Below are 19,694 nucleotides of genomic sequence, written 5' to 3' on the forward strand. Positions count from 1 at the left end.
CTGAAAAAAGACGGACTTATACGGTGAAATTTTCCTTAACACGCGGTGAAATAACTGTCCCTCCTGCCTTGTGCGTCTTTAATTATAGTGTGACGTGAGTTATCACCTAAGAACACAAGTTATGAATTCAGCGCTTTGGCTTGAAATTTTCGCGTTTTGTTAGAAACTAAAAGCTAAGTTGTCGTTAAAATTTTCCTGGTGAAGTCTGATACGTGAATGTACGATGACACGACGTATCGGAGATTCCTAAGTAACTCTGGGTAATTCTGCTCCTCCAGAAAAAAGTATTTACCTCTAGAAATATATCTCTAGGGAATACTCCCATCATATAGCACAAGGGAAGTGGTCGATTAGGGATTGTTAATGAGCTCGCGAGACTTGTCGAAATCTAAAAAGAGCTGCAAAACTTTGGCTTCTATCTCCGGACGCACCTTGGCTTTCATCGTCTCTCCGACCAGCGCCCGAGGGAGTTCTAAGACGGAGGGGAAGAGGGTGCGAGTGTGAAAGGGGTTTGAGAGAGGAACACGAACTTCAACTAAGCTACTGGCCGTTTTAAATCCGTCCCACTCGCCCCGCTCCACTCCCCCTCGCTCAGCTGCCACGGGTGTCCCGTCAAGTACAAGATAGACAGTAAGCACATCGGACACGTCCTGAACTATTTTCTGCCGGGAAGTAATCACTACGGAAAGTTGATATTTTTCGGAAGCAACACTTCGAGGTAGGGGTTGTATTCTGCTTGATTCGAGATGAGATTCGTGGCGTTTTAAATATGACCTTGTCCACATGACTATAAAGTGACGGTCCTCCATAAAGAATATTATCTGTCAAACAAATTCGCTGAGTCGAAAAATGTTAGCGGGAGGAGTTTCTCAGTCAGTGACCTCAGCCACTGCACATGGGTTTCAGCGAATCTTCTTCAGAGTGACACCATGTATTTGTATTGACTCCTGAAAATCTCCTAAAGCTCTCGATGCCGTTTTGAGGTCAATGACGCGTTTCAAATTAAATTCCATAATAGATAATGAATAACTGATCGTAGCACTTTTCCACTTCATTCAATTTTATTTTACGACCGGGTTTCGATGTATTACATCATCATCAGGTGAGAAATAAAATTCAGGTAAAATAAAATGTTTTCAAGTGGAAAAGTGCTACAATCAGTTATTCATTATGTTCGACTTCCACTACATCACGCCTGAAGCTACTCTGAAACTACTTTTATTGAAATTGGGAAATATAGGTTTACACAGTTTAATGCATTTCCACGAGCCTAAAATTTCCTTGCAGAATTACTTGTGAAACCATTTTGCATTCACTCCCAAATTAATATTCCCTGCTGTAACATTTTTTAATTAGGTTAGTGAGTTTTGTACATTTATTTTAGCACAATGAGCAAATAATCTGTTAGAATGAAATAATATTGGTTAATGAACACTATTTAGAAAAGAGTATGGAAACGAAAAAAATCCAGTCAAGTATTTGTGGAAGAATTATTTGAGATACTTTTTAGGAGGCTCATTATGTTTCCTCCATTAGGGGGGGGAAAAGATTTGGAACCTTTGTGTGTTAGATTTTAGTCACTCGTTATCGCAAAATATGTGTCAATTTCTAAATGATGATTTAGTGAAAATTTTAGGCTATATCATTGTGATCTGCACATAGTTCCTCACTCCACTAGGGTTTACCTACTACAAATCAATACATGAAATACATGTGTCTACTTTGAATGGTAGAAAGATGGAAGCATCAAATCATTGTGATAATGAAGTTGGAAGGAGAACCAGATGAATACTCATGCAATCATAAACTCATCTCCTGGTGAATATGGCTCTTCAAGGATTTGGATATTGATGCTCTACTTGTTAGCATGAATTCTCAAGGGCACATCTTCATTAGAGTGAAACCTTGACATGATGCCTTTGATTCATCAACTTTCTGGTTTAAATGGATCTCATAATTTGATTGTTTGACTCTAAAACCTGAGCGACAAATGCACTAAGACTGATCTTAAATGGAACTATTCCAAGGTACTCTCCAATGAGAGCATGGGGGCACTGACCAGAGGGCCTGGGTTCAATACCTGGGGACTCCTCTGGTCACACTCAGCTGAGTGTTTTTTGGGTGCCAGATCTTCTTAGGAAACCAATGGGAGCTCAGGGAAAGGAACTGTATCTCCTACCTTGTTGTGTGAATTTCATCCAATCTATGTGACAAGGAAGGATATGCTTTCACAACTCATGATACACACATGTATCATCATGTATCAGTATGTATCATCTTCAGGTTGCTGAGCTGTCTTTCATTGCAAAGTTGTTCATGCTGCTCTTTTTCTGTCTTCACTGCATCTTTATCTTAACTTAATACTATTTTACCATTGTGTTACTAAAACTCCATTACATGTAGCATTACACACCTTGAAATTAGATTTCACTGGTCATTACGATGTTTTAACCTTTCAATGAGCTGGGCTCTTTCCTTTGGATAAAATGTTCATCCTTACTTATCTGTTTTTATTGTATTCTCCTAATGTCATTTCTTATCCTTTTATAAAACTGTTAGCCTCTTCATTCATTGTACTATTGTCTCTCTTCATTATTTTGGTAATTCTGCATGATTCATCATTTCATATGAATTTATTTTCTATCTCCAGCTTTCCCTGTATAACCTAGCAGGAATAGTCTATTTTTGTAAATCTTAGAATATTTTCTCCACTAGGTTTGAATGAGCAATTATTTTAAAATAGAGTTAATAAGATCATTTCTTGCTATATGTATTAAAGAAGTTTGGTCCACTTCTTTCCTTTATTAAGATGATTATGGCACAGTTTATAATGAACTCACGTAAATCTGACACTTTACCAAGTTTAAATAGTACATTGGCACAGAAATGTTCTCTACTATGTGTGGAGGATTTTGATGTTGAAAGTAGTTTGGTCATAGGAAAACTTTACTTCCCACTCCATAATTACTGTATACCAAAAGGCTATTGTAAAAGGATGTAAAATTTGGAACAAACCATTAAACAGAAGTAGGTACCCACATAACTAAGATTTTCAGTATCTTTGTAAAATCCCATCCATGTGCCATATTTTAAGGAACAGAAATATAAAGATTTGGATTAAATTATTATTGGAATTTCATTATGTGTACCTATTTTATTGCTGAAAAGGACATATTTTTCTTTACTTTATTCAAGTTTTGATTTATTTTCTTTTAAAACTGTTTCATTGAAAAAATAGTTTTCTATTCAGCATTATGTTACAATAATTTATTGAGAATGTAAATCTGTGTAAAAATTGTGCATTGGCATCCTTAGGATACAAATAATCCCAGAATTAATAATTTGCATAATTTATTCATTAACATAGACGTGTTTGATATTTCATTTCAAACATACAGCTTGAATATGAAGAATATGTTTCAGGCTGGTTATTATTTATCACTATGCTTTTTGAAATTTCCAGATCAGAATGAATGATGACTATGATTTCAGAATTCCTAATATTAACATTGAGAAATATTAGAGTAGTTTGTATCTAATCTCAGTAATACAATAAAATTATACATGAATGAATAAAAAATTAGTCATCTACCTCTGATTATACAGTGACTGATCATTGATTTTTTGAGGTATTTGTTAAAATTTTGCCTCTTTAATGCCAAAGGTCAGCTTGAACTCAGCACTCTTCATTTGGATATATTTAAAGCATTAGTATGATGCCAAAAATAAAGCTATATAAATATTATTTATTATCTAAAATGTTAATCTAGTTGACATGAGTATCAACTGTAGTTAGTGCATGGAATAACTGTAAATATCGTGTGTGGATTTCTCTTATTATTATTATCTGCTTGTTTTGAACATATTTGTTGGCAAAAAAACCCTACAGCTTTTGTGCTTGCAGAGAAAGTACATTAAAGTAACCTCTTAGTATTAATTCCTGAATGATGAACAATAGTTATTGCATTGCAGTTTTGATTCAGGGAATAGTCAGAAATTTTAAAATAAAACTTGTAAGTCGAAAGAAAGAAATTTATTTAAGGAACCATGCCTCCCTGAGTTCTTTTAGGATTTACATCACTCTTATAAAAGTAAAAACTTTTACAGTAAAATTAAATAAAGGAAATAACTGTCATCCATAGAATGACAATGTCATAACATTATTTCTGGCTCACAGAGACAGAATGAGTTATATTTTTTCATAGCTTCCTCTTTATAACCTTGTGTGTCTGTGCACTGAGGTTTGTAAAACTCTTCTGACAAAAATTGCACACAAATTGAACATGTTGATTATTTTTTCCTTGCCATGTCAGCTAGGGTGAATCATTTATCATAAATAAGTAATAATACTTTAGGAGGAATGGCTCTTGATTGATAGAGGATCTATTGAACAAGTATAAAAACACTATGAACACATACTGATCCTATTTATAAAGCAAATTCTGCCACACTGACTAGTTCAGTGCTCATTAGTATATGTATGTCATTCTCATTTTTTGTCATATGCTCAGAAGCTCTTATTTTTCTATTGCTATATACTATTCCTTTCAGTCATTCAAGTATGTCCAGAATGCAAGAAAATAAAAAATTTTATTTTTGCCACCCATATTTTTGGGAAATGCATAAAAGGCACATGGGTGCAAGAAAATAATTTTTCAAATGCTTAAGTGGACCAAAATACTTGAGCATTTGCTTTTGCTCAGGTTTTGAGCATAAATTTTAATAAATATCTTTGTTGAAAAAATTCAAATGAGAACCCTTGCATCCAAAAACTTAATAGCTACAAAACATAATTGGGTATTAATGATTATGATATAATTTATGGATATAAAATACTGTTGCTTATGTCTTTAGTGGATTTCATACAGCAAGTAGCGATGAAGTATCTGTGGTAATGGCAGTTCATGCACTTTGTCTGGAAGTGACAAACCCATACGTTGGCGAATAGCAAGGCGGCATTGATGCCTCAGGGATAAGGGTCGTGAAGACATGGCAAGTATTATTGACTTTTGAGCTGGGGTAAGCAGAGATGATCTCCGTATCATCAAGGGGTCATATCCTTCAGCTGCTTCAAGGAGAAGTAGTAACTGTGGTCCTTGATTGGGTGCATGGGTTAATGAGTTCAGGATTCCCAGTGGGTGACGGAACTGTGTCTTCACTACAACCTAAAAAGAAACCCATTGGAAAATGGTGAGAATATTTCTAATTGAACAGGACCAATATATGATTTATATTCTGCCAAGAAGAAGAATTTTGTCCAGTGGGGTAGGCTATTTACGGTTAAAGTAAATCTTTTAAACATTAATGGCTTATTTTATAATATGGTGCATTAAATTAGAATCCAATTTCTTTTGCAATTTGCTGCAAGATTATAAGCCTTGAACCAAATAAGGCCTTGATTGAGGGTAATGTATTGGTTTTATTTGGTTTGGCTGATATTATTAAAATTGTTAACAGTGGGCTGTGTCTGTCCATATCATCATATTGGATCCTGAATTTGAATCCGTGTTTCTGTTCCCTTGTATTTTCAAAGTTGCTTAAGTTTCCTTTATGTCAAATTTCAATTTAAGGTCCCCCCTGTATTTTATGATTCTGATTATTATCTTATGATTTAAGTCCATAACCAATATTTCATTGTAAAAAAGTCTTAATCCATAACTCACAACACCATATATATGATAGGTAAATGAAAATCCAAAGTTTTCAAAAATTAAAACACAGAATTAACTCTTGCATTTCTCCTAACCCAAAATGTTTCAGTTTTGTGTCCCTTTTGTTCTAAAAACTCACTTATGCAGTGAGTTTTGCATTTATTTAATGTAAAATTTAGGTGCACATATTTGCATGAAATATTTTACATTTAAAGGGAATTTAGATACAAGATTTTCATGTAAATTAAATTTGGGACATACTTTATTGTTGATACTCACTCTGGCTCCATATCTCATCAGCAAATTAAGCACAATTGGACAGGGATTTTCATTTGATGCCAAGTATTCAGCCAAAACAGGCCGAAGATTTGGGCCACCATCACCACTGTCCACAATGAGGTTAGGATCAGCCTTTCCAAGTCCCAGAAGTAAATGCAAAATTTCAGCGCAGTGAGGTATGCCATCAGCACATGCAACATGCAGAGGTGTTCCAATTACCCGGGCTGGAATATTGGCATTGGCTCCTGAAAAAATGTAGGAGAACTTTGTAAGATGAATAGATGGCTATTTTTTATAGTTTTCATTTATCAACATTTACTGGTAATTCAGACTAATTATACATCAAAAGATTTGGCAGGGCATCTAACTGAAGCTAGAGATCATATTAGCCAAAGATAAAGTCATTTTGTCGGCAGACATGCTGGTGAGGGTTTGGAGGCGGGCAGGGGAGGAAATTGCTCTTCCCTAGTTTTTCCATATTTTCTGTCAATTTCAGTTAAACTAGATTTTATTTTAACACTGCATCGATTGAAATGGCCAAGCGTGTGCTGAGAAAGAAAATTACATCTGTGTGTAATAAGTATGAGGATAACAAAAAATAATCATAATTAATGAGGTCCTTCATTCTTTCCCATCACAAATTTCAATCTGCTGGGCAATAATGGTCTTATGGTTGATTCAAATGAGCTTCAAGAGCTACATTCTTTTAAAGAACAATGTCCAGGATTATTGGGGTTTAGAAGTTCTAAAATAGAGCCAAATGATCTCACCAGCTTCCAGCAGGAGACGAACTATTTCTGGATCACCCCGAAGAACAGCCAAGTGCATAGGGGTTGGTTGTCCATAGTCGGATGAGAAATTGGGTCTAGCACCTTGACGTAATAAAAGGTTGACAGTGGCTACATTTCCAGAGAGAACAGCATAATGCAGCACTGATCGGAGATCATTCCGCTCATCGGCACAGGCATTCACATCAGCTCCAAATGATATTAGCAGGAGTACTGATTCAATTCCCTGTTGTAATGATAATCGTCACAATTTTTTATTATTCACTTGTGTTTTGCATCATTTTGAAATTGGACCACTATAGGATCATTAAAATTTATGCATTTTAAATATTTGTGTTGGGGCTAGGGTTCTGGTAAAATTGAGTTAAATACAATCATTATCAGACATATGCCAGTGAAAATTCATGCCGAGAAAATTGTATGAGTGAAACAGGTTTTGAACTCAAATCTCCCAGTTGCTGATGAGGTGAACTAAAATTTACCATTGGGATATATTTCTTATAACACAAGCACAAAAGATTTTTTATTCATGTCAAAAATACTTTTTAAATAGCTTGACTAAAAATGCTCAACGAAGATTAACTCTTCAGATACACCGCCATAGTGACAACAGTTTTATTGATACTACAGTTTAACACTGATTTTTTCATAGTCGACTTCAAAAACAAATGCAATACCAATTCCAAATTCAGTAGGTATTGATAATTTCATTTAAATACATTAAAAATCCTCTGGTAAAAGCCTAAGCATTCTTGATGTAATTGAACTGGGAATTCAGTGTCACCATGAGTTAGACAGCTCAAAAAGTGTGGCCTCTTATATGCGGGTAGCTTACCTGAGGGAGCCTTGCTGCTTTCATCAATGGAGTAAGCCCAGCTCGGTCTCTGGTGTCTGGATCTGCTCCATATGTGAGCAGGAGATGAAGTACATCAACTTGCATTGGTGGAACCAAGTTGATTTCGGCCCCAAAGAAATATCTTCTGTTGGGATCTGCACCAGCTTCTAATAGCATTCTTGCCACCTTTAAATTGAATGATTAATAATACCTACTGCCTACATATAAATGTCAATGAGTATAATTCAGTATAATTTATTTAATCAATTGCAATTTTGGTTTTTATTACCTCCAAGTGACCATTTTTAATGGCCAGGCGAAGTGGTTCATCACATAGTTCAGTTCTTGGGAATAATTTTTCTTCAACATAAACGGATACTTCTGGTCTCTCTCTTTCTTCCTCTCCATCCTACATTCAAGGCAAAATAAGGATATTTTATTTAGGGAGATAAAGGACATTGAACATGTATTAAGAATTAAAGTGCTATCTTACTAATTTTCATAATAGGATTACATATACATAATTTTTCAGTACCATGAGCTTTTAATGCACCATTACTTTAAATAACTTTCTGTCACACTGTCTGATTTGAGGTACAGTAATCTACAGAATAACATAAGTGACTCATAGTGATATCATTTCATGATTTGTTCTATCATTAGCAATGCCAGGAAATAACAATGGGATGGCTTCCATGGTAGAGTATATCATATTTTGGTAACATAATTTTAGCAATTTAAATTTGATTTTATATACAAGCAAATATGGAAATTTATAAACAAAATTAAAACTGCATCAACGGCCATATTTTCAAGGTCTAACTTTAGATTTTCATTTTCTAGTTCATTTTTCGTACCCCGTTAACTTGTCTCTCCACCTCTGCTGGTTGAATTCTGTTAACTTCCTCATTTCCATTCTCATCCCTTCTCCTCTCCTCATTGTCTCCATCATCCTCTTCCACCAGGCGGCTTCGCCCTTCACGATGACGGCCTCCAAGTCGACGACCTTGCCTGGGTGATGGTGGAGGGAAATTCACGGTTGCTCCATGTTCAATAAGGAGGGCCACAAGATCACCAGAGCCATGCTCAGCTGCAAGATGCAGGGCACTATAGCCGCAGTCATCACGAGCATCAACATCAGCTCCCCGAGTAAGTAAAAGTTTCACAGCTTCTGAATAATGCTGCCAAACAGCATAATGCAGTGGATGCAGTCCCTGAAAAATAAATAAATTACCATTCTGCTGCCTTTGTCTCTGTAACAGAAATAATTCTAAGAAACTCGACTTTAATTAGTTTCCCATAGAATTTATAATCTCGTATTTGTACTAAAAACATTGGATACTTTAAATTTGAATTGAGATCTAGTGCATCATTTATTGGATTGATTAAGTTTACCATCTTAGTATAAGTTAAACCAAAAGTTATACAGATTATCTTGACTCATAATAAAAATTCAATTGAATTCATGATTAAATCAGAAAACGTACTCATTTAGTCATGAGGAATGAATTTTGAGTTCCTACAGAATTTCTGGAATCTTGTTTTTGCATTTGGATGCTTTAGACGCAGTCATTAAAAGTATAAAATAAAGTTGGGTTTTCCCAGTGGATTTATGCCTAAGTTGTCAAAATTACCACATGGGATTACCCGAGAAGATCAATGTAAAACAATATTTACCTGAGTAACTGGACCATTCGCCTTGGCACCACATGCAAGTAATATGCGTATGTCATCCAATGGTGCCATACGCACAATGCTGTCTGCCAATTCCCGCTGCAGCGGATTGGTAATGCATTCAGTTGGCATTCTTGAATGCAGCCCCGCTTCAAGCCTTCTTCGCTCAATTATTCCTCTTCTCCTCCTCACGGGTGTCAAAAACCCTCTCCCTCCTTCCCCCTAAACTTATAAATCCTCCTGTAAGCAAGAATTTGAAAAAATTATTTATAAGCCGGGGAAAGTTCCAAAAAAAATGCTAGCATGATCGTCATTTGAAGAATATTTATTCTAATACAGCAGTGAAAGTTTATCTTGTGAATTTTTTGAATAAACCAAGTATGCAACATATCAAATAAATTTCTGGAGGAAAGTAAAATCTAATTTTATCATGGCATAGCACTGGCATTGCCTCCACTAAATGCATCAGCAATATATCTTGCACATTTATTTACCCTATTAATTAAGAAGAGTTTCAAATATTTATCATAAATATATATCTAGCCAGCCGGTATTTCATGTGGTTTGTGTGCTTCTGAATTGCAAAATGTCTTTCATTATCATTAGGGGTTTCTCAGGAACCAATTGTCTAGTTTGTATTTCAGATGCATTCATATGTCTTTGGTATAGACTGGAGTTTGCACATGCATTACTCACTGTTATCAATATGTTTTATATGCTGTTACTGATTTTTGGGCAGGATTTTATTTCACTAGGTTTCAATTTCCTCGTTGTAGAATTCCCAATTTTCTTTCTAACCAATTAAAATGCAATGAAAGGAGAGAAAAATTAAAAGTATGAGATTCATTCCTCCCTTTTCTTTATCTAATTAGTGTCAAATTTACACAATTCGCGAATTACATCGGCCTTTATTCACAACTAGAACGGCCCACAAAGGAATGCTACTAAATGTCACTGACGTGATTATCTGAACTATCCTATCAAATCAGAAACACCTTGGGGGTATTTATTCGCAGCTCGTGTTGTAAAAAGGATCCAATGCATCTCCTAAATTGATTTCTCTCAATTGCACTTACCATTTTCGCCGTTCGTTATAACTAACTATAATGCCCTGGGCAATTTTGCAATTTGAACAGCTAAAGAGATTACGTGTATTTCCACATTTACGAGTGCCCTTTGATCAATGGAGGGTTGATGGTGTTAGTTACGGTTTCGGAAAGGTTAGATGGGTGAATCTCAATTCGTACTCATTTGATGCTCTCCAGAGACATCAGAGGTGGTTATGCTCACCCGGACGTCATTTCGTACCATTGGGGGAAAACACACCTACAGTTGTAGAAAGAAGGCATCGCACAACATTTATACCTGTCGTCATTTTCGTGCGCAAGCGATTGATTAGGGAGATGGGGAGAACGGAGGGCGAACTTGAACGAAGCCACTTGCCGTTTTAAATGCGTCAAGCCATCTCACTATCTACCCACCATACCCCTTCGCTCAGCTGCCGCGGGAGTCCCGTCAAGCGCCGGACGGAGAGTGAGCGCATTGGACATATTCCGAACTATTTCTGCCATTAATTAAATATGACGGAAAGATGATAGTTTTCGGAAGGGCCTCCACGAGGGAGACTCGTGTTGCGACCTTATATCTTTTTCAAGGCTGGACTCAAGGGTGGTTTGAAGTTGACCTTGTCGACGTGAGCGCAGGGATCTATAAATAAAAGTTTCCTGCGAAAAATATACGGAAATGAATTTATGAACCAGGATGTTTTCTCTCGGTCAATAGCATTGGCTAACGATGATGTATCTTTTTGTGTCTTCTTGAGAGATAGAGATAGGATAGGCGCCTTTTTAAGAATACTATCATAAATAATAGGCGATCTTGTACGACCTTCGGATCTTGGTGCTGCCCGATATTTAAAGACGCACTTGAAGAATGAACACGTTGATGAATATTATTGTGTTTTCCAGAGTGAGAGAGAGAATTGTACCTTTTTAAGAATGCTATCATATGTAATAGGCGATATTAGGAACCCTTCGGCGCCTTGGTGCTGCCCGACGTTTAACGATGCACTTCATTAAAATTCCCCCATAAATGTGATACATCCGGTAAAATATATTTCATCGTGGAATAATTTTGTAAAACGCGAAAGGTTCCTTACGAGATATTTTTGAACACGTTTCAATATTTAACCAGCATTGATGGCGAAAAGACAATCTTTGTAAATTTTCTTTTATCATTAGAAAGGGAGCGGAGACGCTGAGGTCATAGTTGGGGAAATAAAGAGTTCTCGTTGAATAACCACAAAGTTTGCATCTTTATATATTTCACGAGGTCAGTTTTGCAACTTCACAATTGACTGAACCCATGCGTTTTTTAAATAGATGGCGATTTTACTTTCAACCTCCTCTTAAAACTCCAAATGTGTATGATTAACATTTAAGTGTTGTTTTGAATGTCTGTTGCTATTATTGTGTAATTGGAAGGGAAAAAAACAGTCGGACAAAAGATATATTTGATTTCATTCTGAAAGAAAGGTGAATAGTTCACTATTTGAGTTGGTGCCTAAGTTGGCTATTTTTAAAACTATATTATACACACTTTAAAAAAATACATTATGAGTTCCATAATTCAGAACTTCCGCTGAGTTTTTAAATGCCTACTTCGTGCTTAAGCGAATGATATAGCTGAAATATATAAAGGGGTAATTCAAACTACGTTGAGGAAAAATTGGGTGTGGAATAAGTAGCTCGAACTGTAAAAATGTTCCGATAAAGTTATCGAAACGTTAAACTCATCGGGTTTTCAAATGAGGGGAAAGTTTCCATGGGGCATCTTTATTTGTAAAAAAATTTTCAGCAATTCAGCAACAAATTCCGCAATATGCAGCATACTGGACGAAGATAAGTGCTTAGAACCGTGGGAAACTAAGGTGGTGAAACATTCGACTTTGGAAACCATTGGAGATTTTCCTGTCGCTATAGACTAGTCCTTTCAACAAGTAAGTAGACGGGGTTGCCTATACTGAGGAACTTCATCAGGTCGACGGAGAGAGTTCAAACTTGCTCAATCCATCATCCTGACATTTCAGCTAAATTTATTTCGAATCGGTTTCCGCGCCAGTAAAATAAAACTTCATCCCCTTCTATATCTACCCTCCTTCGGAATCCTGTGCAGTTCGTAATTGGAGACCCGACCTAATTAATTGTGACCGTTACGTTGGGCATAACTCAAACCGTCCAATCCTATCCCCTTGGCGCGCACCGGTGGCAATTATGCGGCGGGGAAGGATATGCACACACCGTGGAACATGTAGGCTTTTCCCTCGGCGGTTGACATTTTTTGGAAACCTGCCCCTTGTCCAGAAGCCCCTCGGTGGCGGTTGTTTTATTTTCGACGTCGAAACCGGAACTATCCCATTGGGTTCCTTAGAGCGCCGCTTGAGCCACGGTTTTATTACCACACCTCCCTCCTTCGGGACTCTCCTACCATACTGCCTCTGCCTCCTCCTCTTCTTCCGCATAAAGCGCATCCAAAACCCGACCCCACCCCACCCCGCCACTCCCTTCCTTCCCCCCGCCCCGCCCAACGCTCTTCTCGAGTCTCCCGCCATCCTCCTTTTCCCTGCTACCCTTTCCCCGATTCCGCTGCTACCTCCTTCCCTCCCTCCCCCTCCCCACGCTTCTCCGTTCGTCTAAAAGTGGAGTCTATTCTCGCCGTCTACTTGATAAACGTCCCTTGGATGCCTTTGGAGTGCAAGATAGCAGGGAATCCCCGGTTTCCTGAAGCTATTTGTCAAAAGAGCGAAAGGGAGAAAGAGAGAGAGAGAGCGCGCGGGATAGTTCGCTGTCACATGTTTCGCGAAATTTGTCCGGAGATAAGATTTTTCTCTTAAATATTAGAAATTTCCGTATTCATAAATATATCTCTGACTTTATCAATTGCACTATCGTTGGTTTCATTTGTCTAAAAAGTGTGTGCGGAACGGTTAATGGTGATTTTGAGGCTGTTGGTCTCAAAATTACTTTTTTTTGTCAAGGAAGACCCATTAAGTCCTCGAAACATTCAAATTGTGACTGGAATATTTGATCACATTGATTGTGTTTTGTAGGCATACGTACAATTATGCCGTAACACTTACTCTGAGTAAATATTTTTCTCAGCATATGCATTTGGCATTGCATGTTCCTGGTGGATAGTTGCTGTTCAAATAGCAATTAATTATTTGTTGAGGGATTTTATCTTGACTATAGATTTTATACGCCTTAAATGAAAACAATATGAATGATTTTGATATTTTAAGCGTTTAATACCCAATTAGTTTTTCTATTGAAATTATAATTTGATAATGGTACCGTATTTTGCACTTCGGATATTCCCGTTGTTTTGTGCTACCAGTACGCGGGCGTGACAGGCTGCATCAATAACTCAAATCTAAAGATAAAATATTAACGCTTTCATTGGGATGAGTTCAGTTAGTGTATAATCATTTCACACAAAGTCTAGTTGCAAAAGATTTGCTTACTGGTTGCATATACGAGTACTTGGTAATTCTTCTCCTTGCAGAGATATTCTTTCGGTGCTCAATCAGTGACTGAAATAGCCATCGCATTCAACATCGCATCTTTTATCCTCGTCACAGTTCAAACAAACGGATATTTATAGTTTTGTTGACCACATTAAAAAATGATCACTTCGTCCAAAGTTTATTTTTGCTGGGTATAAAGGGAGTTTGCCCGTGAGATATCGCGAGATGAATCTGCAGCTGGCGTATGCGTTAGGAAAGGGCCGTGTAGTCCAGGAAGCGCCAAAGAAACAGGGAATTAGATCGCTAGAGCTTCAGGACCCCCTGGGTCCACGCAAAAGGTTAGGAGCGTATTTTTGTTTGTTCGTTTTAGGCCTTTGATGTCCGCTCCTAATCCATGATATTGGGAAAATCAGAAGAAAGACGGGGATACATCCAAATTTCTTGAAAAATTGGGAATAAATGGGTAAAAGGGCCAATTTTGAAAAGTCGAAATTTAAATCTAGAAAATTGACGTAGGAATTCCCGAGGCAAGCAATATTTCTTTTATTTAAATCAGTTTAAATTTGCTGCAGGCCATCGAGGGTGTAGGACCCAGAAACACTATAACTATTCGGCCGACTTCGGTAATACCAATGGTGTGCACAACGATGAAAGATGGTCACATGAAAAATATCTTATCGGTTTCCAAACACTCGGTGAAAAGAATGGAATGAAATCGGGATTGGGAATCAAGAAAATGAGTCTATACCCATTAATTAGCTGTAGTGGATGCCTAAACTGCGTTGAAACTCTTGTCTCCCATAATTTTTCAGCGAAATTTCAGTTGTAATCAGTTTTCTTCTTGAATTGAAGGGTTTTCAGGAATTCCGAAGTATACAGTCGCAATGCAATCAAAATCGTGAGTGAAGCTAAGCTAAGAGGAACAGGGAACAACAACGCAAAGCTTTTGTTTAGCAGAATTTTCGTTCCTTCCGAACGCTGAAGACATCTAGTTTTGAAGAATTAACCTTTCCATCGGAAGGTCGGGTCATTCTACAGATGACAACACGAGAAGTTAACTTCGAGATTTAATAAACATTAACCAAAGTATTTTCCGCGCATTCTCTTACTGACTTTTGTTTTCTTGAGGAGTCTAGATCTCACTCTTATTATTTTCACGCCTCCACTCAATCAAAATCGAAGAATGCCACCTTCAGTGATGTCGTCCCTCCAGCCCTCTCAAAACTTTTGGTGATGCCGGTCTTGAGTTAATCTAATTCATGGCCCTTGTGAAGTATGTCCGCCCCTCTCCTTTCGATTTAAAATGGATTTCTCCCGTTGTTCCCAAAGGCTTCTGTCTGCTCGGAATTATTCTAGAATCCTTTTTGATTACCGTGCTACCAACGGGAGACTTAACCCCTCAATGCCAAGTCGAGAAATTGGTACTGACAAGCGAAAGGCGTCTCGGGATGAAGGGAGAGAGGAGACGGGTTGTGTAGAGACGTTGATAAGACGGAGTTGAGGGATCGAAGGAAAGAAAATAGGGGTGGGTGGCCGGGGGTGGCACGAGGTAGATAGCATAAGGTGGTGGAGTGAGATAGCGGACGGAGAGGATGGGTGAGGGGGACGAGTTCCCTCAGGAAGCCAGTTGGGAACCGTCCCGTACCCCGCCAGACTTTCTGCTGCAACCCCTTTAATGTTTCAGGCATTGCAACGTCCTCAATTCCTTCTGCGTAGCACCCACTTATCCCTCGCAGGTATCGATGCAGTGGCTCGGATGGAGAGATATTAGCTATCACTCCCACGGAAGTTGGATACAAATAGACGGCGGTGCGCAGTTGCGTGGCCATTCGAACCCCTCCTCCCGGATTGAGACAGCTGATTCGTGAGCGCAAACCCTCCCCCGCTTCCGTTTACAATCGGACCCTCTCCACCTTTCCCCGCTGCGGAGATTGTTTTCCCAGCGCCACCCTTCCGCGAGTTGTCTTTTGCGAAAGAGAAAGCCCTCGGCGCGTGCGGATCCCTTGCGGCCCTCCCCGCGACGTCGCCCATTTCCGTAAACCCCTCGGGGAACCCGGCCAAATAGGCGGCCTAAGCTGGACGATGACATGATGACGCCGCCGAATGCTGCGGAGATCTGGGTTGGCAAAGGTGCGCGCTTTTGATGTTGCAAGTAAAAGTAGTGCTCTCAGCTGTCAACCGATTCAGTCTCCTCGGCTGTCAAGCATGACAAAAAAAACGGAAGCGGTGTCAAGGGATTTTTTTTTTGAAGCGACGGAAGTGAGTGTTAAGAGTACTGTCCGCAATTTCATCTGGCATGACTGCAGGTATTAATTAATCTCCGAGCACTTCAATCCGTTTTTCTCGCAATTGAATTTCTTAACAGCTGCAAGTTGACGTCAGACAAACCGTTTGAAACTCGGTATAGCTGTGTGAAGATTGGACAGAGATTATCTATATAATTTAACTCTGTAGTGCAGGGAGAAATAAAGGACTTTCTGCGCCGTTGCTACGTGTAGTACTTATTGTAGTAGAAAAATATTAAACTTTCATCCTAAATTTTGCAAAGCGAAGGTTGAGATGGAAAAAATGATTTCTTTGGATGGTAATTCGGATGGTTTTTGAGCTAATATAGTGTTGAAAACATTTAATAAGATTTAAGGTTTGCATTTATAGGCTTGATGAAATATTCAATCAATGGCAATCGTGACAAAACATATGGCTTATATTTAAAAGGCATTTTACCCGAGAGACATATACACAAACACACATTTACATCTAGACATTGCCTATTTTCCGTCAGTAACTCATCCAATCACGGTGTAATCATTTTTAGTTCTTTCAGTTCATGAGAACTCAAAGTAACAATTTGGAAAAAAAACAGGATTTTCCAAATTTGGTTCTTGATTTTTCTGTTATCATACAAACTAGTTAAAATCTGTCATGCAATTTTCCTCGAATTTTTATGCAAATAATTGAACCTCTGCGTATATGAATATTGTGCACAATATAGTATGTGTAAAAAACGCGCGAATAAAACCAGGTAGATGATGCAATCATAATTTGCTTTGGACGATTTTTAATCACCTCTGCGTTCTGGCTGTGATACAACAGCAAAATATTTGACGGACTATTGTTCACAAATGTTTCTATATCCTAATCACGAGTACATCCCTCATTTACGGATGATCCTTTAGACCTTACACCCAATGCAAACAAACGTAAGTCCATGAAATTGACAATTGATCAACACGCCATTGGAGCTCATCAAAGTCATGAATAACTGAATAACTGAACTTAATTCGCCCCATAACTAAAACGCTTTCCGTATTTCAAGAAAAACACCTCACTTTGATTGCAAGGTTTCAGAAAGCTTGATACTGCACTGCCCTACTAACTGGTATTAATAGAGTGTATGTGATCATGCGTTCGCCTTATCGTGAAGACGATATCATCACACTTTCATGAATTTGCGTCGGAGCTCATTAATTTCCGGTATCTCGAGCTATTTTATCGAAAGTAGTCCCCGGATGATGTGTGCACAGCGATGAATTCCACCGTCACCACGTTAACGTCCGAAAACAAAATTCACTCATCAGTCCTTGGTACACTCCAAAAAAAGTCCCTCCGTTAAACTCCCAACGCACGTAGGGACGTGGCGAACGTTCTCATTTTCATTCGATTCACTTTCGCACACCCAACGGTCGTCGATCCACGTTTCTGGCCTTGTATCCCTCCTCATCCCGCTGGCGCGAAGGCTCCCCGCTTACCGGAATTAACCAAAGATCCTCTTCGAGCGTCCAGGGGTCGCGATCGAGGTCCGAAGTAAACGGCTCCAACTACCTCCTCTTCTTCCTCCCTATACCAAAGTAAGACGACGCGATCAGTCTCTCCCTCCTACTCTGCCTCTTACTCCCTCGTCTCGTCCACGGTATTTTCCAGTATGGCGTGAGGCGTGTTGCGCCCACCCTTATATATAATCACTCGCACGATCACAGTCTCGAGGCGGGCGCATCAACTCTTCCGCTTCGCCCCCTCTCCTCTCTCTCCTTCCCCTCTCTCTCTTTCTTTCTCACCCTCCATCCCTCGATTCCACCTTCCTCCTCTTTGGCAGTGGGATAAACACAGACACGTGACCGCGGTGGGCGGGGGGGGGATGTGCGAAAGAGCGATGCTTCGCAGTCCGTCACATGTAAAATGCCCTGGCAACCGAATCCACGCGCGGGTTAATTTTGGAAGCTGGGCAAGTGGTCGGGGGAGGTTAAGGGAAATGGGGGACGGCGGCGAAGGGCCAGAGGGGGGAGGTAAGGTGCGGCTCTTGGTGGTGGAAAGGGGGAGGGGGTAGGAGAATTCAAGGGTTTGGGAAGTCGCACAGGAGCAGCAGCAGCTGATTCCACGACGCGGAGGCGTCATCACGGCGAGGATGGGAAGGGTTTCCCTAAGGTGCGTCGCCGCGGGCATTGTTGATCTGCAGCATGTTTATCGGCCTGGAAAAGTTTCTTCCGCTCGCTAATTACGGTGCTTCCTTGAGCAAGGATGGCAAAATAATTATACCTCAGCGAATGTTTGATTAATCGGAAGAATATTATCGAATTTATGGAGTAATAGGTGGATAATATTTTTAAATCTATATACATTGTATCACCTACTCAGTTTTTTCGTGGGGAAGGGAGACATCTTAAGAATTGACGATTTATATGCAATTAACGATCAAAATCTATTCTTGTGTTTTTTATCCTAGGAAATATCATGCAAAAACCTTGTATAAATAATCTGAAATTGGACAAGCATTATAATAAATTAAGACCTTATTTTATATCGGTTATAGTCCGAAGTTGCGCTCTCCATTATAAGTGATTCCTTAGAGAATATGTTAAAGTTTCTTTGGTTTCCAGGCGTAGGCTTCAGATTTATAATAATTTCATGCAAAGAGCTAAATAATCAAAAAATCTGTCTGAATTATAACAAAAATCGAAAAATTCGTTTTGATTGGGATGCAAGCTTATTAAACATGTTGGAAAGTTAACATTAATGAAGTAATTTTGCATAAATTATCCGAAAGGACGGACATATTTTTTTTAATCTTCTCGATATATTTTGGAAATATATCGATGTGTTAAATTCTTCGAGATATCGTTTTCATCTCTTGCTATTGAAATACAGTCAGTCACTCAGGACTTGGAGGGGCGGCGGGTTGGATGGGTGGATGAGGGAGGAGGGAAGGTGATGTGGGGAAGGGTGTGGTGGTTGCGCGTGTTTGTAAACCGACCCTCCCCCTCATCTTTCTTTCATCTCGCTCCTCTTCCCGTTACCCCATCACCACCGCGTCCCTCCCGACCTGCGAGACGCGTCGTAGGGATTGTCCCGAGACCACGTGGCCAAAGGCGTCGTCGCCTCTCTCGCGCGCGCGGCAGTCTAGCTTCGGCGCCAAAACCTCCGGGGGTGGAAAAACGTTGCGAAACGAAGAGCGGGCGAGATACAATCATCGGCTCTCTTAAAGGTTCCTCAAAGGTGGGGCAGAGCAGTAGGAAAGGCTGAAGGTATTTATTCTGGGAAGTCTGAAGTCGACGTTTTGTGAAGTATTAGATGCTAAAGATCTCCCAGGTTCGTTGCCGGGGCCATAAGGATCTCTGGTTGCATCGAGTATTAAAAAAATTGTATTCTAAAGTCTATTCTTAGTCCCGGACAATGAGAGAATGATTAATTTCGACGCAGTGTTCTGTACTTGCGCCTGGATGCTGAGGGTGACTCATCGTCGGGTGTGTGTGAATGGCTACTTAAAACCTATCTCTCGTTAAAGATATGAACAGCAGGCGCAGCATTGATCCATGAGGGTACCCCTAAGTCAATCTATTGTCTTTTATCTACCTAGCCTATAGCTATTATAGCCTCACCTATTCGGTGAATAGAATGGTAAATCTTGGATTGTTAATGGAATTCATTTATCGATCCGCTGTCACCGC

At 39.2% G+C, this 19,694-nt stretch overlaps 1 protein-coding gene across 1 annotated transcript; it reads right to left on the bottom strand.

Moving 5' to 3' along the window:
- Nucleotides 1-4,018: 4,018 nt before the first annotated feature.
- LOC139688308 (ankyrin repeat and SOCS box protein 16-like) lies at nucleotides 4,019-17,692 on the bottom strand. Its single transcript, XM_071585801.1, has 8 exons — nucleotides 17,502-17,692; nucleotides 9,231-9,467; nucleotides 8,411-8,767; nucleotides 7,843-7,962; nucleotides 7,554-7,739; nucleotides 6,701-6,944; nucleotides 5,931-6,175; nucleotides 4,019-5,165 (listed from the first exon to the last, which is right to left on the bottom strand). The coding sequence occupies exons 2-8, from the start codon at nucleotides 9,357-9,359 to the stop codon at nucleotides 4,851-4,853; spliced, it is 1,596 nt and encodes a 531-aa protein (XP_071441902.1). The 5' UTR covers nucleotides 9,360-9,467; nucleotides 17,502-17,692; the 3' UTR covers nucleotides 4,019-4,850.
- Between the last annotated feature and the right edge of the window lie 2,002 nt (nucleotides 17,693-19,694).

This window comes from Hetaerina americana, unplaced genomic scaffold (assembly GCF_022747635.1).
Source record: "Hetaerina americana unplaced genomic scaffold, ioHetAmer1.1.p SCAF_2, whole genome shotgun sequence".
NCBI classification, from domain to species: domain Eukaryota; kingdom Metazoa; phylum Arthropoda; class Insecta; order Odonata; family Calopterygidae; genus Hetaerina; species Hetaerina americana.

Excerpts from the sequence above, each read along its gene's own strand:
- LOC139688308 (XM_071585801.1), bottom strand. The coding sequence starts at position 9,359 with ATGCCAACTGAATGCATTACCAATCCGCTGCAGCGGGAATTGGCAGAC. Across the intron at positions 7,963-8,410 it reads TGGAGAGACAAGTTAACGGG|GATGGAGAGGAAGAAAGAGA; the intron begins GTACGAAAAATG and ends CCTTGAATGTAG. Across the intron at positions 7,740-7,842 it reads TTAAAAATGGTCACTTGGAG|GTGGCAAGAATGCTATTAGA; the intron begins GTAATAAAAACC and ends TTCAATTTAAAG.